Source organism: Astatotilapia calliptera, chromosome 5 (assembly GCF_900246225.1).
Source record: "Astatotilapia calliptera chromosome 5, fAstCal1.2, whole genome shotgun sequence".
NCBI classification, from domain to species: Eukaryota; Metazoa; Chordata; class Actinopteri; order Cichliformes; family Cichlidae; genus Astatotilapia; species Astatotilapia calliptera.
The window spans coordinates 16,558,834-16,584,366 of record NC_039306.1 but is presented as its reverse complement, the minus strand read 5'-3'; the positions used below and the strand labels follow the sequence as shown (position 1 = coordinate 16,584,366).

General features: G+C 38.9%; 1 protein-coding gene and 1 long non-coding RNA gene across 8 annotated transcripts; one reads left to right on the top strand and one right to left on the bottom strand.

Moving 5' to 3' along the window:
* Positions 1 to 2,167: 2,167 nt before the first annotated feature.
* LOC113021682 (uncharacterized) lies at positions 2,168 to 3,409 on the bottom strand. Its single transcript, XR_003272338.1, has 2 exons — positions 2,979 to 3,409; positions 2,168 to 2,776 (listed from the first exon to the last, which is right to left on the bottom strand). It is a non-coding gene; the product is annotated as an uncharacterized LOC113021682 (long non-coding RNA).
* Positions 3,410 to 14,435: 11,026 nt separating this feature from the next.
* LOC113022306 (uncharacterized) lies at positions 14,436 to 24,375 on the top strand. 7 transcript variants are annotated; one of them, XM_026167557.1, is made up of 7 exons: positions 14,676 to 14,736; positions 15,621 to 15,681; positions 15,928 to 15,972; positions 19,557 to 20,567; positions 21,997 to 22,152; positions 22,354 to 22,446; positions 23,398 to 24,375. In XM_026167557.1, exons 4-7 carry the CDS (start codon positions 19,566 to 19,568, stop codon positions 23,710 to 23,712), a joined length of 1,566 nt encoding a protein of 521 aa, XP_026023342.1. In that variant the 5' UTR covers positions 14,676 to 14,736; positions 15,621 to 15,681; positions 15,928 to 15,972; positions 19,557 to 19,565; the 3' UTR covers positions 23,713 to 24,375. The 7 variants fall into 7 exon arrangements, with proteins under 7 accessions (XP_026023338.1, XP_026023343.1, XP_026023342.1 ...); XM_026167556.1 differs by having other exon boundaries at positions 15,928 to 15,976; XM_026167552.1 differs by having other exon boundaries at positions 15,928 to 16,343.
* The last annotated feature ends 1,158 nt before the right edge of the window (positions 24,376 to 25,533 follow it).

The following is a 25,533-nucleotide window of genomic DNA, read 5'->3' as shown; positions in this document are numbered from 1 at the left end:
CAGATTACTTGTATTTGCTTAATTGTTTACTAAATGTTTGAGGTGTGAAATAAACCGCAATGGAGCAAAATATGGGTGCGTGTGGTTGGAGGATGTGTTTGCGCGAACATTTTTCTCGTAAAACAAAGGGGGGGGCTAGCAAAATAAGTTTGGGAACCACTGTTCTAATTGATTTACTGATTTCAGTTTGCATGCTGTGCTTCTGATTTTTTAATTCTTCTTGATGTTTCAGGGAATAGCATCTGAAAGCAAACACGAAAAAAGTGATATTTTTTTCCCACGTACGTTCATGAATAAGGTCAAAAAAGTGCATAACAGTCATTTCCTGCCTCTCGAAAGTGCTCTGCTCTCTTGATGATCTCTGAACCTAAAGTGTGTTTTAATGGGATTCATGACTCCCATTTCGCTTTCATCTTAATCGACTGTTTGTTCCTTATGCTTTGATTTACTTTTTCTCTTTATTCTATAACCTTTTATCATAAACAAAAGAGTGTGGAGCCCGTGCACACACTTCAAAGGCAGGGAAGCACTCATACAAACACACATGGATTCAAGATTAGTCTACAGAAATCAGGGTTTGTTGGGTCTCAACAGAAATGTCATGGTGAGTCGTAACCTTTACTGGAGCACGTTATCTGCTCTGATAGCGTGGCCAGACCGGGACGGGGACCTACGCGATGCGATTGGATTTGAAAGGTCCCCATCCCAGTCATGCCCACCGGCTATCTTGCCTCCACAGTTCAGCAACACCAGCATAACGGCATGCCGCAAAGTTTCAAGGATCTGATCTGTCCTGCTGCATCTACATCTCCCTGCCCCTAATTAATCAGCTGAGGCCGGAGAATAGGAGCTGGGTCATTCTGTGTTTGAGCGGAGAGGATGTATGACGTGAGGAAGCGTGACACAGAAAGGGATAGCAGTGAAAGAAATCAGTTCGACATTTCTCAGCTGCTCTTTTTTTTTTTTTTTGCTTAAATGTGGGAGTGGGATATGAGAAGCTGTTGAGAGAAAAGATGGATGGGATAGGTGTTATTAAATGCAGATCTGTTTAGAGAAGTGCTGACATGTGTATCTGTCACTTTGGGTCATGAGTTATGAAAGTGACAATGCCACCTCTTTGCTTAAACCAGAGAGATCCGAGGATGTCCTTGATGTCAGCTTGGATAGACAAATGGATATCTACATTTCATAAACCACGCTACATTTTTAAAAAGGAAGCCATAGGGGTGATGATCTGTCTTTTTTTTTTTTGTCACATTCATTATTAAAACAGCTACAGAGAGTAAAATGTGGTGACATAATTAGCGGGATTGTTGCAAAGCAAAGATCTGAGTCCAGCTCAGGTCATACTGCAGTTTAAAGACAACTGCACCTTCAAATATTTAAGCTGCCATTCACAATTTAATTAAAACTGCTCCTGCCTGCCACACACACACACACACACACACACACACACACACACACACACACACACACACACACACACACACCAGTCTTATAGCCTGACGGTGAGGTGCAGAAGGTTTCAGGCGTGTGTAAGAGTTTCAAAATAAGAGCTCTCAATGTGATGCAGAAGATTAGTTAGTTGACCACAACCACGTCCAAAAAAATAAAAAATAAAAGCCTTGGTTTAAAGATGCTTTAGTCACACATTTTCAAACAACAACAACAACAAAAAGCCTCCAGTTGTATGCATAAAGGCACTGGGATCTCTATTAAAGACCAGTAAACTACAGAAAATGACAAATCTCCCCTCAAAAAAGAAAAGAAAATGTCCATAGTTAGTTCTATAAACTTAAAAACATGATAAGAGTAAATATAACGTTTAACAATAGTTAGGTTTTCAAATTAAAAACCCTGGACTACCTGAAGAGGAATCTATTCTATCAAAATAAAACTCTCCAGTTATTATCGGATGTTTTAAAGAAGCTTTAATGCCATGAGCATTTCAAAATAAACTTGTTAAAAATCATTTGAAAAAAAAAATACGGATCCTGAAAAGTCACAGACTTTCAAAGTAAAAGCCATCATTGAGTTACAGGAACTTATCAGCATTCTTTAAGGTGCCAGTTCTTTTCAAAATAAAAGTCTTTCATTAAAATTTTTTTATTTATTTACTATATGAGTATTGCCTAGTATCTTCACTCAACTTTTTTTTTTATTTTTATTTTTTTTTAAAAAGCTGACCTTTTTAGCAGGAAACAACAGAATCCAGCAGTAGCGACAGTCCCAACACAGTTTCTCCAGAATTTGCACAGTCTTGTTTATGCGATTGTTTTGTTCTAGCTTTTGACATATTTCACCTTTAGCTTATTGTCTCAGAGCAATTCACCTTTCAGCCAGGGGAAACTCAAAACACACACAGACTTCAACGTAAATACATGAAACCTCTCACTAGGTTTCAAGGCTAAGTGTCCCAGGATGTTGTCAATGTTTTGTTTTTGCAATCATTTCCCACACTAATGGACAACATCGAAATTATTTGATATATTGATGGTAATAAATGAATGAGAAGCCTCAATATATTAGAATTTGGCCTAATAGATTTCAGGATACCAGGTGTGACTATAGCTACATACAACTTATACATACATACATACAGACTTTTTTTTCTTTATTTTTTTTTTTTCAAACCAAACCTGGCATAAATTTGGCCAGTCTTCCCTTGTTGTGTGTTGTCTCCTAGTGCCCCTCTGGACAGCTTCCAGTACTGCTGCTTATTTTAGATCCGTGCCTCTTCTGAACATCTGGACATTTCCAATGAGCTCGTGATTGCCTTCAATTTGGGGAAGAAGAGAAAATTACAGGGAGTCAGATCCAACACAACAACATTCAAGTCGTTTACACAGAATGTTCTCCCTTAAATGTAGTAAAATTTTGCATTGATAGTCCAAGTTTTGGGAGGATTCACTGTGAATCCTCCCAAACCCTTGAATATCAGTAAAAAACAACAAGCATGCCCCCAGTACTACCCTGACCTGATGCTCCTCATTTGAGGTTGGACACTGGAGGCAGATTTTACTGAAAACTGCAGTACAACTTGAACTCATAGTTAGAAATCCAGCTCTCATCACCAGTGATGACAGTCAACATGAAAGCTGAGTCACTTTGACACAAAAGAGTTATTCTTTCCATCCTCTCAGCTCGAAGCAGTCTGGCCATTCTCTCCTCTGACCTCTGGCATCAACAAAGCATTTTCACTCAGAGAACTGCCGCTCTCTGGATATTCACTCTTTTTGGGATCATTCTCTACAAACCCTAGACTTGGTTATGCAGGAAAATCCCAGCAGAATAGCAGTTTCTGAAATACTTAAACAAGCCTGTCTGGCACCAACAACCGTTGCACATTCAAAATCAACGTTCTTCCCCACTCGGTTTGAACTTCAGCAGGTCGGCTTGACCATGTCTACATTTCTAAAGGGCTTGAGCTACTGTGACGTGATTGGCTGGCTAGATATTTGCATTAACAAGCAGTGAAACAGCTGTGCCAGATGAAGTACTAAGTGAGAATATATTATTGAGTATGCTAAAACAAGGCCACGTGTTTTCATCAACACTTTGGCAGAAAACCTTGTCCATGCCACCATCAAATTATGAGGGGATATAACAGCTTCTCCCACTGGTTGTTTCTATTAGAAACTTGTGAACAGTTTGATAGAGTTTCATGGCGGTGAAAGAATCAGTCACCCTGTTAGTCCCGGTCTTTTGTACTCAGCTCCACCCTGAAGTGAAAAGCTCAAGGTGAAAGCAGACCGTAAAATTAGTTGATCCTTTAAAAGCTGTCTTCTGTTGCTGACTTGGTGAGACAGATTCTGCACAATATAGATTATATCCTCTAAAAATCTAATTGTACACAACTACATGTGAGACTTTCCTTTGACTAAAGAGCTTCTGACTTTTACTTACTTTTGGTTTTGAACAGCCTCTTTTGGGAAGGCCAGAATTTTAGAGCGGCACAGTTTATGTATATCTAAGCATATTCCATTTAAATCATCTCTTATTTTTAAATCAGCTTTTAGGAAAGAGTCATTAATACAAGATTATCTTCTTCTTTGGCGCTCATGCCTGATTTGCCAGGATTCCATATTTCACCTCTGACTGTGGCCATAAGTGTTGGCCTGCTGTCCACCACGGGTGAAAGCGTTGACACTCTGAGATAAAGTATGGCTCAGGTTAGTGTCACAGCAGGGGGCAGTAGTGAATAGTGTTTCTGCTGGGAGTCTGTACCAAGATGCCTCTTCTTTTTTTTTCTTCAGTATTTCTGGGCGAGGTCATAAGTCTGTTGTTTTTTTGATGTTGTTTTTTTGCTGGTGAGTGCCGAGTGTCTTCTGTTGGCAGAAAATCTGGTGTAATAAGTGGTATTGTGTGCTCGATATGTAGATGACAAAAAACTGACTGATAGGACATAGTATTCAGCATAAATTGATTTTTTTTTAAAGACATGGGTAAAGAAAGGGGAAATTTACACTACAAAGACGTGTGAAGTGTTAATTTTGAGAACTGTTCTTTTCAAACTGTTTGCTCCATGTTGTATTAGTTCCACATTTATTTTTCATGAATTATGCTGAAGATGAGGATTATACCATCAGGTGGTCTTTTTTCTCTTTCCATGGTCTTCTACCCCCCCCAGTTTGCTTGAATTGCAGCTTTCATTGGTTCAGTGGAGCAGTGTGGCTCCACAGGGTGACATTCGCCTGGCGCGCTGTTGTTCTTGGGCGTTGCTAAACGGCAGCTCCTGGGCTGCTCAGCCAGTGTCGAAATTCTTCAATTCTGCACCTGTTTCCTAGACAACTGACATTTAAAGGGGCGGCTCTGGTTATTGACTGTTTGCCCTTGACCCGCACTCGGCTTTAGCTTAAAAAACTGTTTGTTTCAACCTGTGACTGTTTGAGTTTTTCTCTGTAAAGTTGTTGTCAAATCACGGCCGACTGCAGCAGATGTGGCTGAAAGCTGCATTTGAACTATTTGGGTGGAGCAACTTGGGGGGGGGGATTACACACACGAGCACTGACTTTGCCTTGTCTCCAGCGCTTTAATTCAAAAACAGCTTTCCACTGAGAATGCTTTTGAGTCATAGTTTAAGCTTAATGTGGGAAATCAGCCTAAATGAGCAGTGAAATGAGCAAACTCCAAACGCTATGCTGCCAAAATCAGTTGGCGGCAAAGCACTTGTGTAGGTGTAGCTGTGGATTCACATGAGTGACTGAAAAACAGGTTTATGTAGACACTGGCACCCTACAGTGCAACTGCCACACCACCAAATTAAAATTAAACCACCTAAGATGAGTGTAGAGGAGAATGTTTTCCTCCCTCCTTCTCCTCTGATCTCTGGTGGAGTCCTCCTTGAATGCTCTTTTATGTTATCAACAGAGAGCCTGATGTCTCAATCTGGCAACTCATCTCTTGTTTCCCAGTGATGGTTAGGGTGAAATTATTCACTAGCAGGTAAAACCAGCAAAAATAATGGGATTCCTCACCTCGAAATAGCAGAACAGATTTTGTGTCTGAAACCAGATATTTTAAGAGCTGCATGGAAATGAACAACTAAAGGAAATAGATACAAATTTCACTTATGCTGGAAAAAATGGTAAAGTATGTAAATTTGTAATTCATTGCATGCAGCGGGGTAGTAGCTCTAAGCAGAACATTAATGGGTCCACTCAAAGGAGACCGCTTTTATAAGGGACTGGTCCAAAATAGGAAAAGATAAAGTGCTTTTAAAGATGGAGTTTTTGTTATCCAACAGATTTTGACTTGCCTAAAATATGCCAGTCACAGCTCTCGCATACTCAACATATTCACAACAAGATTCACTTCAAATTTCATTGTCAAGGAAATCAAAATTAAGTTACCATTACCACTACTAGAACCATTAAACACAACAAACACATAACGAGATTATATAAATCTGTTAAAATAAGTCTGGATAAGAGGTTAAGGAGATGGGTGGAAGCAGATTGTTGTAGTTCAGTCCATAATTTGTTGTACAAAGACACAATTAAGTATCTTTCCTTCTGTATGCCACCAGACTGGATTGTAAATCAAACAATCGATGTGATTAAAGTGCAGACTCTCAGCAGACTTTTAATTTAAGTGGTTTAACAAAAAATCTTTTTTTGAAATAGCTGTTTGGAATTGCAGCAATTTTTGGACACAGACTCAAAAAACAGGGTGCAATTGACAAAACTTGCATCTTTGTCCAACAAATTTTGGATTTATGGTAAGTGTACGTGTATCAGAGGACACCGAAGTTGCCTAGTGTAACAGTGTAAAGTGTCCTGGATGGTGCAGGATTACACACACACACACACACACACACACACACACACACACACACGGAATGCATAAAACTGTACAAGATCAACATGACCCTAAGAATCAGGAACTCAATGAGAATGTGGTGAACAGCACTAGAGACCAACTTTAAGCCAATCGCACAAGTCAACATCAAGTGTGGGATTTACCAAGGAGATGCTCTGTCCCCACTGCTGTTCTTCATAGGCTTGAACCCACTCATTGAGGTCATTGACTGATTACGGATACAGACTATGGAATGGAGCAATCTTCAGCCACCTCCTCTACCTGCATGACATCAAGCGGTCCTGATGTTGCTGTCATGCGGTATCGCTACGTTTGTCACTACGGCCGTCTTTCTCTGCTTGTCCACCACTAGTATGTCCGGTTGGTTAGCCATCATAGTTTTATCTGTCTGTATCTGAAAGTCCCACAGGATCTTAGCTCGGTCATTCTCGGTCTAACCTCTCATATTTACATTAAACAACATAAAATATAACACTACAAACCTTAAAATAGCCCATTAGACTTAAACAATAATCAACTAAATAATGTATGACAGTAGGCTTTTTGAAATTTTTTTGGTAGTGTGCTATTTTGACTTAAAGCCGATCTTCTCCATTACCAGCTGTAACACACTGCTGCCTTGCAAATCTGTGAGCCAGTTTAAGAAGGCTGAACTGTGACCCACGATTCTGACAGAGTGATCACATCAAAACAAGAAGTGGGTTCTTGTATTTTTCAGTTGTTAATCAGCGATCAATGTAGAAATATCTGAAGCCTTTAATTCTGTTTAATTAGAATTACATAATTCCCATTATTCTTTTCTTTTTCACATTATCAAACCAATTTCAAGGCCTTAGTTATGGTTGTACAGAGAACAAAGAGAAGAGATTGTTTCTTTTTAATTCTAGTCTTTTTTTTTTCTATAGAAAGTTGGATTTAAAGACTTATTAAATAGTTTGGATGGTTACAATAGATCAGACCCAATTTCAGTTCTGCACTTGTAACATCCTGTGAAATGTCTGCAGGTGAAGATATTTTTAGCGTTTGAAAAGTCAGCTGTATTTCAGACTTTGATCAGATGATTCAGTTACATTTGCTGTACCATGTTAACCCTGAATATTACCCTACCGTGCTTGAGGGATTTCTCTCTTTGTAGTCATTAAACTCTATTGACAGCATACTGAATGAACACTGATAAATATTTGAGCTAACTGGTTTTAGAAGCAGCTTTTGTGACATATTCAGTCTTTTTTGGGGGGAGTTCACAGTCAGGACATCACAGCTCAAGACGCTCAAAATAAACAGAAAAAGCCAATTTATTGAGTCGCTTCTTAGCTGCTACAATGCTTATTCATAAATTTCTAATTGCAGCAGGCAAAAGTTAATTAGACTAGAGGACTTAGACCTGTATGAAAATTAGTGCTGGTGTCATCACAAAGGGGTCTTATAGGTTTAGTCAGTAAATACTGTCTCGGGTCACACTGGTCTGTGAGTTTAGTCGATGTTCTTGACTTCTAAATAGATCAAGCAAATAAATGAAGACTAAAGAAGCAGGTTATATAAGATGCCTCACATCTGTTTACATTCTTCTTCATTTTGTGTCAGAAAAAGATTCATGCAGTTGGTACAGATGTTGTGTTCAAGGTGCAAATCTGTTTGTTTTTTTTTTCACAAAAGTTTCATGTCTCAGAAATAAGGCCATTTAAGGAGCCCCTCATGTCATGTGCTGCTACAATGCTCAAATCTTCTTTTGATGCCATGTGCAATTCCATCAAAGGCCATCAGTGCAGTACAATATTGTCATCTGGATAAAGGACTATGTGAAGTTGAGGGGAGATGGCTGAAAGCAGATGGACAAATGGAGCAGTGGACACACATTCAGTCCAACTTACACCCCCTGACAAAAGCTTTCAAGGTCACTAAGATGAAAAAGCCAAACCAAAATCTTGAAGTCCCACTTTTGCCTTTCCCTCACAAACAGCACCTCCATTCATTTCTTTGTTTCCCCCCCCCCTTTCTTTCTTTTTCTGTCTCTTTCGCTCTCCTCTCCCTGCATCGTCTCCCTGATCGGGCGGCAGACAGCGTGTAAGTGCTCTAACCCAGAGAAGTCTCCAGGAGCTCTTGTGATTGGCTGTGCTCTGCAGCACTGTTCACAATCGATTAAGGCACGGTGAGCTCCCGTTAACAGCTTTTCTCTGCTGCTCCTGTGGCTTTGATACCGTCACACAGACTCCAACTTCGCCCTTAACCCTTCAACCGCTGTCCTCTCTTTTTCTCTTTGTCTCTTTCACGTTTTCTCTTTAAACTTTTACCTTCATTTTCAAAGCCCCAGACTCCCCCCCCCCCCCCCCCCCCCAAATCTATTGGCCCTCAAAGACATTTCTTATAACTCTCACTCCAGGCTTGTGTTATCCCCCCACCCTTGAGTTCTTACTCTTAAGTCACTTAGAGCCTCTTCTACCCTCACTCACCTTGTGCTGTCATCTGAAATTTCACTCACAGTTCTCCGCTCAGGGGAAAAGCTCAAAAGATAGACAGAACTGGAGATAGAAGAAAGATGGAGCTCTTTAAATGTAATAATACAACTGTTGCCAGACCCTACAGATGGTCTTGTTCATAATATTGGCTAACTAAGGATGTCATGATGGGTTTTTCCGAGCCAGAAGTTACCAAGTTTGGATGAGAGGTTGGAGAGCCAAGTTATCAGCTAACACCAGCGAGCTTGGTTAGCAAACAGCATCTTTTTTTCCTGCCATGTTATTCTGTCTTTAAAACTTCTTATTACACAATAATCCCACAGCATATGAAACTCAAATGAAGAACACAGGAAGAGTAAATGTTCAAAATCTCTTTAACCCTGGAGAACCCATGGGGTCAGAGCCGACCCCATTGGTTTTCTAGGGAAACCATGGGGTCAAATTTGACCCCATGGGTTCTCCAGGGTTAATTTAGGCTGATGTTATGCACAGCTCAGCAAATAAACCAGGAAAGGAGAAAGCCACAGGCAAAAAGTTTAAAGATGAGGAGAGAAACTAGAAATAGTGAAAATCTGAGGAATACAAAATTTGCTGGACTGGAGTGACTGATGAGTAACTTGACAATTTGACAGGAAACAAAGGGTAGCAGGAGCAGTAGTGTGTCTAAAAAAATGTGAATATTATGAATATCCTGGTAGGTGGCCGAGCTGACTTTGGACTTGATGAAACACAATGCACAGACCACCACCAAAACCAGCAGGTGACACGAGCACCCAAAATCATCACAGCCGCAGAAACTTCAAACTGGACTTCAAACACTTTGTATTTTGTGCCTCATCTCTTTTTCTCCGGACTTTGGGACTCTGGTTTCCAAATGAAATGCAAAATTTGCTTTCATCTGAAAAGAGGACTTTGAACAATTGAGCAACAGCCCAGAGAAGATGCTTCTAATGTGGTCTCTGGTTCAGAAGTGGATTGATATTATGAATGCCGCAGCTGTAGCCCCTTTCCTGGAAACACCTGTGCGTGCGTAACAGCTCCTGATGCAAGCACGCTAACCTCAGTCAACTCCCTGGAACAGCCAGCCTATTCAGCAGCGACCTTCTGTGGCTTGTGGAGGGTGCTGATGATTGTCATCTGCACAGCCATCAAGTTAGCACACTTCCCCGTAATTGCAGTTGTGTTTACTGAACTAGGCGAGAGATATGTGGTATTTATACTGGTGATTTACTCTGACTGAAAACTACATATTTAAATAATTTGAGATACTGGTTTTCTGATTTTCTATATAAAAGCTTACCTTTTTTGAATTAAGTTGCAGAGAATTATTTTTCTTTTTTTCCTTGTGCATTAGTATGTACACACTAACAGGAATGACTGGATAATGCAACACGGGTGATACTAACTGTGGTGGGACAGACCATAGCAACAAAAGGTAGAAACAGAAACAAAGGCTACAAGCAAAGCTAACAGCGATAAAACAGGGTGAGCAAAAACGAAACAGCAACTGACAGAAGTAGCTCAAATCCATGAACCATGACAGCACCAGTAGTGCAGACAGTGACATTTCTGGAAAGAAAATTTCCTTTTAAAAACAAAACATTGGTCTGTTTCTAATGTCAAAAAATTTGTAGCTGTCTCATTCCCAACCTCAAATGCATCCAACACCTTTGGGATCAGTTGAGGCAGATTGTGAGCCAGGATTTTTTGGCAAGCATTTGTGGTTCTTGAGGGTAAAAGGGATAAAAAAAAACAAAAAAAAAAACCCTGCTGCCAGTTTCTAAAACGATGTAGAAAATCCCCTTAAAGTGCAAAGTTTGAAGAAAAAAAATTGCGCAACAACAGTCTCTGGATGAGATGTTTAGAAATCAGATATGGATACAGTGCTTTCGTATCCACAGGCTTCTGGCCAAAATAAAATTTCACATTATGTTTAAAATCATTTGTTTAGTACTTCTCTAAATGTGGTTTTAACAGTTCTTTTTTGTGTTACACACACAAAAGAAATCACCAGTGCCACTTCAGCTCAGTGGGTGAGCAGGGAACCACATGCTACACAGTATCACCAAAAGTGTTCACTTACCCATCCAAATCATTGAATTCACTCACTTCCACAGCCACAGGTGTATAAAATCAACCACCTACACATGCAGACTGCTTCTACAAACCTTTGTGAAATAATGGGACATTCATAGGAGCTCAGTGATTTCATGCATGTTACTGTGATAGGACGCCACCTGTCCATTTGTGAAATTTCCTCGTTACTAAATATTCCACAGTCAACTGTTAATGTCATTATAACAAACTGGAAGCGACTGGGAATGAAATCTACAGAGTGGGTCACACCTCTAAAGTGGCCTTCATGGAATGGGTTTCCATGGCCGAGAAGATTCCAAGTCTTACATCACCAAGCGCCAAAGTGATTTGTGTGCTGTCCCGTATCCAGTGGACTCTAAATCAGTGCAGAAGTGTTCTCTGGAGTGATGAATCACACTTCATTGACTGGCAATCTGAAGGACGATTCTGGGTTTGGCAGAAACTCGTCTGCCTGCATGCGAAGGAAACAGTGTACATGGCACGGGCTCAACCGGTGGGCCTTTGCTGCATATCTTAATAATAATGGATTGGATTTATATAGCGCTTTTCAAGGCACCCAAAGCGCTTTACAATGCCACTATTCATTCACTCTCACATTCACACACTGGTGGAGGCAGCTACAGTTGTAGCCACAGCTGTCCTGGGGCAGACTGACAGAAGCGAGGCTCCCATATCGCGCCATCGGCCCCTTTGGCCAACACCAGTAGGCAAGTAGGGTAAAGTGTCTTGCCCAAGGACACAACGACCAGGACAGAGAGCCCAGGGATTGAACCGGCGACCTTCCGGTTACAGATGTGATTCCCAACCCCCTGAGCCACGGGCGCTTTCCTGTCCATATTCACTGCCCTACTATCCAATGCAGGAAAAAAATGCTAAAGAAATGATATTTTAAAAAAAATCACCAAAATAACAAGTAGGTAAGCAAGAACTTACTTTTTATATAAATACTAATTCCCCTCTTCACTCGTTTTTGCTTTTAAACACAAAAGCTGACTTTGTGACCTTCTCTGTATTTCTTCAGTCTGAATTGAATGTTTTGGTCTAATTCGATTTAATAACATGATACATATCTAACCGCCTTTGCTTTCTGTATCCCTCTGCCTGCAATTAAGTCATTACTTTGTTGCAGCTTTTGTGCTGGAGCATGTTATCTCCGCCTACTTGAGACGAATGAGAAATTAGTATGTTTAAGTACAGGCAGGAATGCAGTTCATCCAAAACTGTGACCAAAATGTGAATTTCCAGCTTTTTGTGACTGTTCATCGAGCAATGGAGGACAGCACTGCCTGAAGAAAATTACGTTTTTATTGTAGAAAAGCAATGAACCATTCTCTATGAAACATAAAAGATGTGCAGCGAGAGAGGCCAGTGGCTCAATCTGCCCAGACAGGGTGTTCTTTTCTTCTGCTGTTTTTTTTTTTCATTTTTCTCTATTGTGGCTCACAGAGAAAGCTATAAGGAGCATTTAGCCCGTCTACTTGGTGCAAACATGGCCTACAGCTGCTAACGTCTGCTGTCTGGTATAGGGGAGCGTATAGTATGGTCCGCAATTATTATTATTGTGATGCACATCTGTTCAGTCATACATATCATTGACACGTTTTTTAGCTCAAGCTTAATTGTTTTAAAGAATAAAAATATCCCATGCTTCCCAAACAAATAAACTAAAGATGATGATTAAAAAGGTGGCACCTTCACAGCACCACAAAGTTGCTGGAAAAAAACTAGAACCACCAAACGCCAATATATCCACCAGAGAATAGCAAATGGTTTATTTCTTTTCGACTGAAAACACCGCAACTTCTGCTAGTAACATTATTAGGGATGTAATAGTACACACTGATCATGATTTACTATGTATTTTGGTTTTGAGTTGCTTTTTTATAACTTACTGTAGCCCTTGATGTCCACCAATCACAGAAGAAGCCTCGGGTTGAGAATTCAAGCCTGTACTTGTTTATAAAAGGTTGGGATGATCTGCTAGCTAAAATGTACACAAGAAGGAACTTTGCGCCGTTACTTTCAGCATGTGTTTTAAGTCTTTACCCCTCAAAAGTCAAAGGAGCTTGCAAAGAAAAGCGTCTGGACTTCTTTAAGTTACTTGAAGACGTTTCACCTCTCATCCGAGAAGCTTCTTCAGTTCTAAGGTCAAATGGTGGAGAGTCCCAGATATAAACCTAGTGGGAGTATCCCCCCACAGAGGGACAAAAGGACCCCCTGATGATCCTCGAATCCCCTGAGCCAAGGTGTGAAACTGTTAAGTCTGTGTTTTGGCGTTTTGTCTTTCGGGTGAACCAGTTTCTGTCTGAGCGTGTTGCTGGGTCTAAAATACACCGGGATGTCATGCTTGGAGAAAACTCTCCTGAGTTTTTCTGATACACCGGCTACATAGGGGATGACAATGTTGTTGCGTCTGTCTTTCTTATCCTCCCTCGCTGGTGTCTGATCTTCTTTTCTGTGGCTCTTTGCTGACTTTAAGAACGCCCATTTAGGATAGCCGCACGTTTTGAGTGCTTCCTTTACATGTGTGTGTTCCTTCTTTTTTCCTTCAGGCTTAGAGGGAACATGTTCTGCCCGGTGGTGTAGGGTCCTAATTACTCCAAGTTTGTGTTCCAGAGGGTGATGGGAGTCGAACAGGAGGTACTGGTCCGTGTGTGTGGGCTTCCGGTAGGGCTGCTCGATTATGGCAAAAATGATAATCACGATTATTTTCACTGAAATTGAGATCACGATTATTTGACGATATTTATTTAACCCTTTAAGACCTACTATAGAACCAAGTCCACCAGAGCTTATATTATTTTTTTTACATGCTGTAGTGCCATTTGTGGGAGCATTTCAAGTTGCTATACATCAATACAACTGTTATAGCCCATATTTTAATAATATGTATGCATTAAGTCCATAGTAATTACATAAATTGCAAAAAAGTGCAATAAACTACAAAAAAAATTGAAAATCGCTTTTGTTTTGTTTACATATATTTCTACTTGGAGAAGTTTAAGAGGTTTATCCCTCAAAACTTTAAATACAATAAAGTTGCAAAAAATAGTTTCCCACCACAGGAAATTTATTTTGAGTGTCTTCATAGTTTTATTTTGGAGATACAGCAATTTTTATATACTGCAGGAAAAACAAAAAACAATCCTATGATGCAAATTTGCAAAGAAAACAGCATGTGCATCATTTCACTGTGGGAAGTGTTACGAACAGCTGATAGGAACGGCAAAGCGTGTTTCTGGAATATTATGTTTTTGTTCCTGCAAGCGCTTTTTATGCAGTTTTTGCAAAGCTATATGTGGAACGAAACCGTGACCGAGGACAAGCTGATGGCATCAGATGTAAGTACAACTCCTCCGGTTTCATATGCAAAACAAATACTTACACGGTTCAGGTTCTACAGGGATTTAAAAATAGTTACGCAAAACGGAGCGTGCTGCTCTGACCGGCTTTAAAGGGTTAACAATGACTTTAAAAAAAAATAATATAAAATAGTGTGCAACACCACTGAAGTTTTGTTTTTTTTTTAAACTCTTTTCAACCAACGGCACACTCAAAAAAGTCAACTAAGGCAGTTGTTTGATTAATTCAATAGACATTTGTCTATTTAACATGAACATATTGAGTTTAGGTTTTTAAATCATTATCAGTTGTTGGTTTAACATAAAATAACAAAAAGTTTAATGAACTAGATTTGCATTCTTCAGTTCAATTAAATGTAATTATTTTAAATCAACAACTCTAAAACCGATGCCTAGTGCGCATGCTCAAACTTCCCAGACGTGAAGAGGCGGGAACGCGGACAAAGTTATATCTGTTCAGTGAACTGCCGTTTCTCTCTGCGGAATCTTCCACAATACAGGTAAGTGATAAATAACTGAAAATATCTTAGTCAAACGAAGTTGTTCCGTCCGTTAATTGTTTAACAATGTTTTTAATTCCAAATGTGTAAGTTGTCATTAGACAGCGGGAGTGGAGCAAATACTGTGAAAATCGGGTATTAGACGGTGCCAATCGGTACTGTCTAATACCTGATTTCTAATCCGCTCCGGCTATATTTATATTATTATTAGCATTTCCACTTAATTGCTTTTTTTTTGTTACCCGTTTTTGCAGTTTTATAGTGTTTTTAGCGGTTATTGATATGTTTAGTTCAATATTTAACACGTTTGTAATTCACTTTCAAAGTAAACGAAGTTAGCTAAAGCTAGGTAAAAGTTCAACGGTTGTCTCATTGAACTTTTACCTAGCTCTGTTAGCATTCACTTTGGTTTTAAATGACGGTTTAGAAGACATGGTCTTTCTTCACTTTTTTTTATTATTTGCATTTCTTCTTTCTTTCTCTCTCCTTTTTTTAAGCATTCGGCCTCTCGCGGTAATGCAAGTTAAACTAGCGGGAGTTGCTAAATATTAGCTGTGTCCAAATTCAGGGGCTGCATCCTTCGAATTGACTTGAATACTAGTGCATGGGAAAAAGAGCATGAACACGAGGTCAAAGGAAAAGGCAATGGCGGATAGTTATGAAAATTGCCTGTCGAACCTTTACCGCAACTACCAGCATCTTTATTGCATAGTGTGAAACACTGCTATTACATTTGGCAACAGATTGGATATTTATCTGTGAATTTTATATTGCAAGAGGTATTTATATGTATTTGTATTTTTTTTATACATTTCCAACAAAGTTAAAAAAAAAAATCCACTGTGGAATTTTTATAAAATAATTGTATGTTTTCTTTACCATAGTAACACCACAAAGAAAGCTGCCCCCTTTTTCTGATTGTTTGTGCCTCCTCTTTAATACATGGTAAGTTTTTACCATCATACATTTTTTATGATACTTTTATGATTTAATCAAAGTAAATGTAAATGGTAAATGGCCTGTACACAATGACCGAGACTGTCCGAGCCGGGGCTCGAACCGGCAACCTTCCGGTTACAAGGCGAACTCCCAACTCTTGAGCCACAATCGCCCCACAGCCACAATCGCCCCAGTGAAAAAAAAGGTGACAATAAAACCATCCTTAAAACTGCTTCTCTTTTTTTCTTTCAGTGACTTGTATGTGGCAGTGCAAGCGTTGTTCCATCAGGGAGAGTAGTAGGTACAAATTATTGAAACACTGTAGATTACATCACCATTATGGACCCAGCCAGCGTTATCTTTGTATATATGTAAATTGTCCATGCACATTTAAGACTTGGTGTGGACTAAAAACACATGTTTACAGATGTCATTCTTCTCATTTTAAACAGACAGCTGTTAGTTCAGTCACTTTTAGGTGTGAGTTATGTGACTGCGGTGACCTTACCACAGAGAGAGATTATTTTAGACATATTGGATCACATTTACGAAATAGTGAGACAGTAACTTGTGTATTTTCAGGCTGCTCTTTCAAGACAAATATCTTTGGTACATTTTATTCACACAAAAAGAGGAAGCATCATTCAGATTCACTTAAAGATTTCAAGGTAGGTTTAGTGGTGTGTTTTGACCCAGCACAACATTCTGATGACCCTGAAGGTGTAGGTGCTAGTTGCTCTGATTTTTTAGATCCTGAAGTTGGAACTGAGTTTGTGTCAGGAAGTAATCATTCCACTGAAAATTTGACAGATCTTGTTGAACAGAAAATAGCTGGGATATTGTTAAAATTGGAACATATATTTCAAATTCCAGCTACAGCAGTAGATGGCTTGGTGGAGGAGTTGAGTTTTTTTTTAAGTTCTGCTTGTACTTCAATCACAAAACGAACTGTTGAAGAGGTATTCAAGAGCCATAACCTTCATATTGGTCAGGCTGTTGTTGAGGAGCTTGCCAATACAGTGTGCATTTCTAACCCTGTATCAAAAATTTTAGCTAAGTGTGGTCCTCTTGGAACTTCATTTAAAAGAAAACAATACTATAAGCATAACTTTAGGGTCGTAGAGCCTGTTGAGTACATTTTATCTGTTGATCAACGAAAGTCATTTCAGTACATTCCTTTATTAAAGTTATTGCAAGAATTATTGAGTCATAATCACATACTTGATAGAGTGATTGAGCAACATATAGGACAAGAAAAAAGTGAGGATTTCGCTAATGGTCTGAGTGTTTACAGGTCTTTCCGAGATGGCAAGCACTTTAGAACCAATAGTTTTTTAGCTGTTGACGTGTTGAGAATCTCCATTACACTTTACATTGATGATTTTGAGGTTTGCAATCCTCTTGGAACCTCACGCAAAAAACACAAGCTTTGTGGTATTTATTGGGTCTTGGATAATTTGCCTCCAGGCTCTCATTCAGCACTCTCCTCCATTTACCTAGCTGTTCTTTGTAAAAGTGACGATTTAAAGACATTTGGGTTTGAAAAGGTGTTGGAACCCCTGTTAAAAGATCTTGTGATCTTGGAACAACACGGTGTGTTTATTGCTCAGTTAAATGAGTTCGTTAAAGGCACTGTAAATTGTGTAATAGCTGATAACCTAGCTGCTCACGGGCTTGCAGGTTTTGTTGAAAGTTTTTCTGGGGAACACATATGTAGATTCTGTGTCGCAAAGAAAACTGAAATTCAGTTTTTGACTGCAGACGTTTTTGAGTGTAGAACACGTGAACTCCATTTGGCTCACTTAAAATCTGCATTGGAAACCTCAAGCTTGTGTTGTGGGGTTAAACGTGACTGTGTTTTGACTAAAAGTCTCTCTCATTTTGATGTTATTTCAGGCTTTCCCCCGGATATAGTACATGATTTTTTTGAGGGCATTATACCTGTAGAACTAGCGGAATGCTTGGCTGTTTTGATCTCCAAAAAGTATTTCACCTTAGAAAAACTTAACAGTTCAATCCAAAGTTTTGACTACAAATGGGGTGATAAGACAAATCGTCCTCACGTCATACCACATACCTACTCAAGGAAAAAACATATAGGGGGGAATGCACACGAAAATTGGGCTCTGCTTCGCTTGTTGCCTTTTATTATTGGTCCCCTTGTTCCTGAAGATGAACAGGCCTGGCATGTTCTTTTGGATCTCAAGGATATAGTGGAACTTGTTGTTGCCCCTATCCACTGTGATGAGTCAATATCATATCTTGAGTTCAAAATCAGAGAGCATCGGCAGAGATACAAAGAACTTTTTCCAAACAGCCGTATTCTTCCTAAACACCATTTTGTAGAGCACTATCCTGTCATGATACGTCTCTTTGGACCTCTCGTTCATAAGTGGACAATGAGGTTTGAGGCCAAGCATAGTTTTTTTAAACAGGTTGCTCGCCACACCAACTGTTTTAAAAACATACCTCTCACACTTGCCAGGAAACACCAGCTTGTCATTGCTCACCATTTGCATATGTCTGATGAGAAAAAACAGTTGGTGGTAACTAATGTTTCATCAGTGCCTATTGATGTGCTCCAAAGTGACATTGCAGCTGCTTTTAACCAAAGGCTTCCAGATGAAACTGATGTTCACATTGCGAAGAATGTGTCATACAATGGTATGAACTACAGCAAAGGAATGATTGTTATCCATGGAGAGTCATTTGGTCTGCCTGAGTTTGCTGAAATTTTGCAGCTCTGTGTTTTGGAAGGGAAGTTGCATTTTTTGGTGAGAAAGATATCTGCTTGGTATAGGGAGCACTTTAGAGCTTTTGAACTGAGCACGTCACATGTGAGGGAGGTGGCTGTCATTGCACATGAGGAACTGGTTGATGACTATCCCTTAGCTGCCTACTCTGTTGGAGGACTGCATCTGGTTACTCTAAAGAGATCTGTGAGTTTTCTTGGAAAACAAAATTAATACTTGTAAGTATTTTTTATTATTTTTCTTACCCTATAGCATTTGTGAAATTGTCATGCTTTTGATTTGGTCTGTTAGCTGTTGAAAATAAAACTATTTTAAAATGAATTGTTTATGTATGCATTAGAAAACTAAGATTTTTATTTCAAAACACAACAAATCAAAACTAAAGATTTGTTGAAAATTACATTTTCTGAGTGAAACCTGTTATGATTTGGTTGATTAAAGTGTTACAGAATTTCTAATTCCACCATATTGTTTTCACTGTGAACTGATTTTCATAAACACAAGATGGTCTCCAGCAAATAATTCCTTCCCTACAACTTAGTTTGAGCCACCCAAATTTTACCAAATGGTTTGTGCCCTTACCTCACCTTGTCACCAGACTTAAGACAGGTCCATATAATTATGAAAGTATATAATGTTTACACATAGCATGCATCGTCTCTCATTTGTACTTTACTGCAGGATGATGATATTAAGGATAGCCAGAATATATAATGGATGGACGGATGATGATATTCCTGTTGTTTCCAAAAATCTGCTTTTAAAGTACAGTGAATTTTTCAATATATTAAGTAATTACCTGCCAGCGTCTGTCATCCTCTACAGTATTGCAGCAGCATCATCATAACTTCTTTTGCTGTGGTTTTTTTTTTTGTTTTTAGTTAGAATTAAAGTATTCATTCTACTGCTTATGTCTCTGGGCTGACGTAGCCTCAGAAAGCTCTTTTTACATTCTAGTCTAAACAGATAAGAGAAATTGTGTTTTAACCTTTAATGTATTTCTTCTTTGTTTTCACAACAAAAAATTGTATTTTTAAAGTTGCACAGAAGTGCACAAGGGTCCCTAATTGTTGCTTGTTGATATGCCAAACGGTGACTTTTTCTAAAAGAATTGCTGATATTTTTCAGATCTTCAAAATGACGTCACCCCTAAGACTGCGGATAATCCTGGGTGAAGATGATGCCAGGAAGTTGATTCTTCCTGCAGGGACACCGGTCTCAATTGAAGATTTGTGCCACACAGTAAAGACAAGTTTTGGATTACAGCAAGATATTCGACTTCAATATCAAGATGAGGACTTTGGAAATGAGTTCATGAATATGTCAGATGTCTCAGAAGTAAAGGACAAAGGCACCCTTAAGGTGATATTTTTGCAAAGCCCACAGGAGGAAGATGCAAGAACTTCTCAAAGCCAAGCAACAGAGTCTGTATCCATCTCCTCTGCTGACACAGATGATACAGAGCCTATTTCATCTTCAGGTTCTTCACCATCCTCAAGGCACTGGGTTTGGCCAAGTGTCTTCACTGTACCTCAATTTAGCTATGAGGCAGAATTTGAACTCGAGAAGGCCAATACTGCCTGCGCCAATGGGGGAACTCTATTGAACCCTTCACCTAAACTGAAATCCCAAATTCTGGAACGACTGGCTGAAGAAATATACAAATTCAAAGCCTACCCAACAGACAATGATCTGACTGACGTTGCAGAAGCTCTTGTGAAAAAGCATCCTTGCCTTAGAGAGCAGGGGTCTTTCAATGGCTGTTATGGGTGGAAGATTAGCCTAAAATATAAAATGGCTAACCTCCGCACCAAACTGAGAGGCCTTGGATGTACAGAGGTGACCATAAACTCCATCAAAAACAAGTCTGGTGACAACCGTCAGGCAGCCTTCAATGTGAAGAAACCCAAAAGAGCTGAAGTTAACTATTGTCCACAGCATCCAAAAGGAGAGACATCAGAAAGTCTGGAACAGGAGAGAGTTGCAATTCTTTCTGAGTTGACTAAAAGAAATAATGACTCTGTTGTGAGTGTGAAAATGGAGAAGACTTTCTCATACAGAAGGCAAGAAGTTCTTCAGGGTCAGCCGATGGTTGCAGACTTCAAAAGCAGATGGCCAGCTCTGTTCACTGCGAGAGAGGCAAGTGTGGTTAAAATGCATTTGGATGTTGCATGTAATTTATGTTTTGTAGTCCAAAACTAAAAGTACTACCTGTTGTTGGTTCCTGTATCACTGAAAATAGTAATGTGAAAAAGTAAGTACCGTTTAATTTAGTAGGTTTTATGTATCAGGACATAAGAATGATCCGGATCCTTCCTCGTCATAAAATGTTGTAAATACAGCCTCAGATGGCATTCTGTTAACACTTAAACCAAAACCTCTACTGTTATACAGGTACTCTGGTCTGCTTTTTCACAGGTCTACATTGAAGAGACATTTGTGCATTTGTTTTTTAAGCCTCTTTTAGAAGACGCAATGTAGCGGCATATCAGAGTAATATTCCCGCAATGGTGTGTCTTCTAAATGTGCCACTATGCCTTGGCAAAACAAGATATTGCTGCATTCTGTGCCTGCAAGCTTCATTCTGATATACCGCAATTTTTCTTCAATGCTGAACTTCTGAATGAAGTCTTTGCGCTACAGAGGGAGGTCTTCTGATGACATATGGAATGTGTGCTGGCCTCGGCTGACCAGGACATTCTCAGCTTTACCCACAAACGTTTATCAACCAGTGATTATTTTATTTTATTTGTTTTTTTACCCAGAAGGGATCAGTCTAATTGAGTGCTATGACTTTTCCTGGGTTCAGTGAATGCAACAGAGGCATGACTGTATGACCAATCAGACAGGCGTTGTGCTAAAACGGAGAATCCTCCACACTTTATTGTCAGACAGCTGGAGTTTAATCTAAGCTACCATTATTTAGAGTGGTCCCGAAAGAAAAGAGGGACTATTCTCCGTCATGTTTTAAAGCAGGTGCTGCGTCCGTCTGCCTCTTGCTTTCCTTACTGCAGCTCCTCGCCACAGACAGCTCATTGCACATTTTCTCCAGCTCGTAAGTAACGGGTTAATTTGAGCAGCAGCATAAATTTCGAAAACACGCTCGATGGTTAAACATATGCGCAGCAGTATCGCAAACATGTGGATCGCATTCCTCTGAGGGTTTCTTAATATCTGTATTTATTGAAGTTTTTAAACCTAAAGTGATTTTAATTTAGTGCGTCATATTAGAAATGATTATAGGTTATTGCTTGAATGTTTATAGACCTGTTTACCGGTCTCTTCCGTCTGACGCTGTATACGCAACCCTGCACGTCACAGCCCGGGCGCCGCCCCTAGACCCCTCTTTATCCCGTCATGGCTTAATCTTTTGTGAAAAGCATCTGATGGCAGCATATTGCAGCCACAGCTAAGATCTTATAATTGACCAAAAGCTTCTCAGAAGCCGTCATCAATGACAGTACTGATGTCTGCATGGTCTTCTAAAGGCAGCTTTAGTCAGCTTGGATGTGAAGTGAGTGAAATATACAGTTGAGTTTTTAATCAATGTATTTGTTCTCTATTGCAGATTGACAAGGAGTTTCTGCGAATCACCACAAAGCCTCTGCTATCTACTTTCTTTGCCGAGCTTGACCAATATGCACCACGCTTAATGGAAATCTTTCTGAGCAAAGGAGGGACACCTGGAAAGAAAATAAGAGGTCTCATGCTTGCCATCTCCAAGGTTTGTATTAGGATTGAGTAGACTTTGTCATAGGCAGCAAAAATAACTTTTATTTGGAGGTGAAGTTTGTCAATTTTGTTTCGGCTTAACAAATGATACATGCCAGGTTCTAACCTAAAGAATAATTATGCAAGTTAACTGATTACCCTAGCTTTAAGAAAAACAGCCTGGTTTTGGCTCATATTATCTCCTCCTCTCCAGCATGACAACATCCATACCAGACGAGCATGCATCTTGAAGTCCTTGTGCATCTACCTAAACGAAGACTATGAGAAGTTACTAAAGGAGTACTTGGTGAGTCATTGTGACAGCATGTTGACTGTAACATTCTCATACAAATTGTGACGTTGCCTCAAATGCAAATCGTTAAAATTAAAATTTTGAGATTAGCAACAAGACACCTGGTATTGGGGAAAGGATGTCTTGAATACCAAACAGTATTAAGCTCTGCATTAAAGAATTTCTGAAATTTGGTATTGGAAGGAAAGAAATTTATGCATACCGTAGTTAAACTTGATACACAAACATACAATGTATTTTAACATGCATCAAGACAACATTGCTTTTGAATCTGTACTTGGATTAAAATAAGTCCTGTTGTTTTTTCATTGCTATGGTCATCAGTATTTGTAAATAGAAATGTCTATGAACTTTGAGCTGTTTAGTACTAACACTTCTATACCTGTTTTATTTTAGCAGCTGAATTAGCCTTTTCTCAAGTCCTGTCCCCCTAAGTTACTCTTGCTACGTCCGACAAACAAATGGTTTCCTCTGTGCACCAACGGGTACCCAAATGTGCAAGCAGACATGCTTCATAATGTTCGGTACATTTACCTGGGAGTGGGGCCATCCACACTGTTTAATCCATTCACGTTGTTTTTGACTTTGTGAATGGAAAGAACACAACTCCTCCAGACACAATCTCTCGGACTATCGGTGGGCACACCGCTTCTCCATCTTGCTTGAGGTTAATGTTTGTCAGACACAGTAACGGTTGCTATAATGTGTAATTGGACAATGGCCCTTTCGGGGGAGGGGCTGGTAAGAGGTAAATTATGCCACCTCTTTTGACATGAGAGGTGTATTTTATCATTTATGTATTGGAGTAATTATTAACAACTGCTTTAGTGGTGTGTAATTTTCTGTTTATTACTTTGACTACTTGGATTTTATGAACAGCATAGAAACAGTTGTTTAAACAATCTCTTAAATTTTACTTTGTTGTCTTATATTTTTGTCACGTAGGATACGGACAGTGAGGCAAAAAGCTGCATGGAGCAAACTGTGATGGGGGTGTACGTCATCCAGAAGGAGGGTGCTGAACCTGAAGATGACCCAGAGGACATTGGTGTCCTGATTGAGGGTGTGGAGGCTCTCACTGATTTGGGTAACATTGCACAAGCATGTGCTCTGTTGTTTGGACTCATATACTGTTTGAACCTGAGCTACCCACCAGAACTTAAATGCACCTTTGAAGTCCTCCAGAAGATACTTTTAAATCTTGATGGACAAAAGCTCTCTTCAAAGGCACAGTTTCTGAAAAACAAGCTTATGGAGTGAGAGCACTTGAAAATGACTGATGGGTCTTGAATGGTTCATTGGTGCAATGGTGATTTCCAATATATAATGTTAATATTTGAGTTGTTTATATTTCTTTCTTTCATTTAAATTTTTTGGATTCTCTCTGTTGGGCAATTCACCTTTTATACAGCACTGCAGATGATTTTTGTTTGTCCTTATATAGATGGCTCAAAATGGATCAGAAGTACTGTTCTGTTAATTATTTTTCATTTAATTCTGAGTTTGTAGTATAGGTACTAATTCACACATACCATAATGCTGTCATGTGTTGAATGAAGATATCATTGGAGTGCTTTAGTGCCCCCCTCTGTTTTTGTTTTTTTTCTCTCTCCTCTGTAGAACAAAGTCAACATTTTACAGAAACTGCATTGAGGGGTTTTCCCAAAGAAATGTTCATTGTTTTTAGCTGCACTGTTACTATGTTGTGTTTATGTGTCAAGGGCCTGTAAAGTTTAAGACCACTGCCACCTGTTAAGTTCACTGTATTATTGTGTCCATTTTGCTTGCTAGCATGTTTTAAGACACAGCAAAACTATATTGCTAGCTGTGGAGGACTGCAACCAAAATTAAAAAATAAATACAGAAATATAAAAATTGGTCAAACTAATAATTATTACAATGAGATAAACCAAACAAATATAGATTTTCATTTCAAGTAATTAATTACATTTGAAAAAAAAATTGTCATCTGTCATTTAATTTGATGTTAAGCCTTCTGTTTCTATTTTAGTTTTACTTCCTAAATTTTTTTTTAATCCTTATTTTTTTTTTTTTTTTGCCTATGGATTCTTTTGTTGTTGTATTGCTCCCAAATTATTTCTATTTTTTTTTTCCAAATTCACACAATAGTAATTCTATTTTGTTACATGTTTTAACTTGCCAAGTGGGAGATGTATTTTTATCTTTTAGTTTAATTTTTTAAAATACAGTTTATATATTGAGCAAATTTTGCATCTGTTTTTAGTTGTGGAAGCTTTGGTTCCAACATATTATCTATGTAAATAAGTATCCTAATGTTTTACCTTTTGAAGTGTCATAATGCTTGCAGGTGTACAAAAATGGTAAGCTTTTATATTGTCCACTAAATCCAGTTAATAAAGTTAATGTTATCATAATCTGATTGTGACTTTTTTTGTAAAGTAGTGGGTTTCTAAATGTGTAACAAATGTAAACAAATCTAATTGAAATAATTCGATTGAAATGAGTGAAATCATCAACCCCATATTGGTTTATTAAGCAAGACTTGCAGTAATTGCCTTGATTAACAAAGTAGTTGTTGAAACAACAAGATTTAATTGTGTTTTCCTAAACTTTTTAACTTGTGTAGAATGAATTAAAACAAATTTCACTCTACATACTTAAATAAATCACTTCAAATCAATATAAGTATACTATGTTGATCCAACGTAATCTGATTACATTAAACTACCAAATGCTAAATGTGTTGGTTTGACATGATCGAAAATGGTTTATTGTACTTGGTTAAATTGTGTGCAAAAAGGGTGCCATGATTAAATTGTGTTCATCCAACAACAGATTTTTTTGAGTGCAGTCACTCTCCAAATAACTTCTGTTTAGCTTTCCGAGCTTCCCTCGGGTCCTCTTAATCAGCGGTCTCCACCCTTTTTTGCGCCACGGACGGTTTATGCCCGACAATATTTTCACGGACCGGCCTTTAAGGTGTCGCGGATAAATGAGGGAAGGGCTAATAATCGGCTCAGTCATTTTTAATGATCGTTGAAAGCCCAGATCGTAATCGTGATTAAAATTCGATTAATTGAGCAGCCCTAGCTTCCGGTA

Excerpts from the sequence above, each read along its gene's own strand:
- LOC113022306 (XM_026167552.1), top strand. The coding sequence starts at position 15,936 with ATGTGGCAGTGCAAGCGTTGTTCCATCAGGGAGAGTAGTAGGTACAAA. Across the intron at positions 16,344-19,556 it reads ATTCACTTAAAGATTTCAAG|ATCTTCAAAATGACGTCACC; the intron begins GTAGGTTTAGTG and ends GATATTTTTCAG. Across the intron at positions 22,447-23,397 it reads AGTTACTAAAGGAGTACTTG|GATACGGACAGTGAGGCAAA; the intron begins GTGAGTCATTGT and ends TTTGTCACGTAG.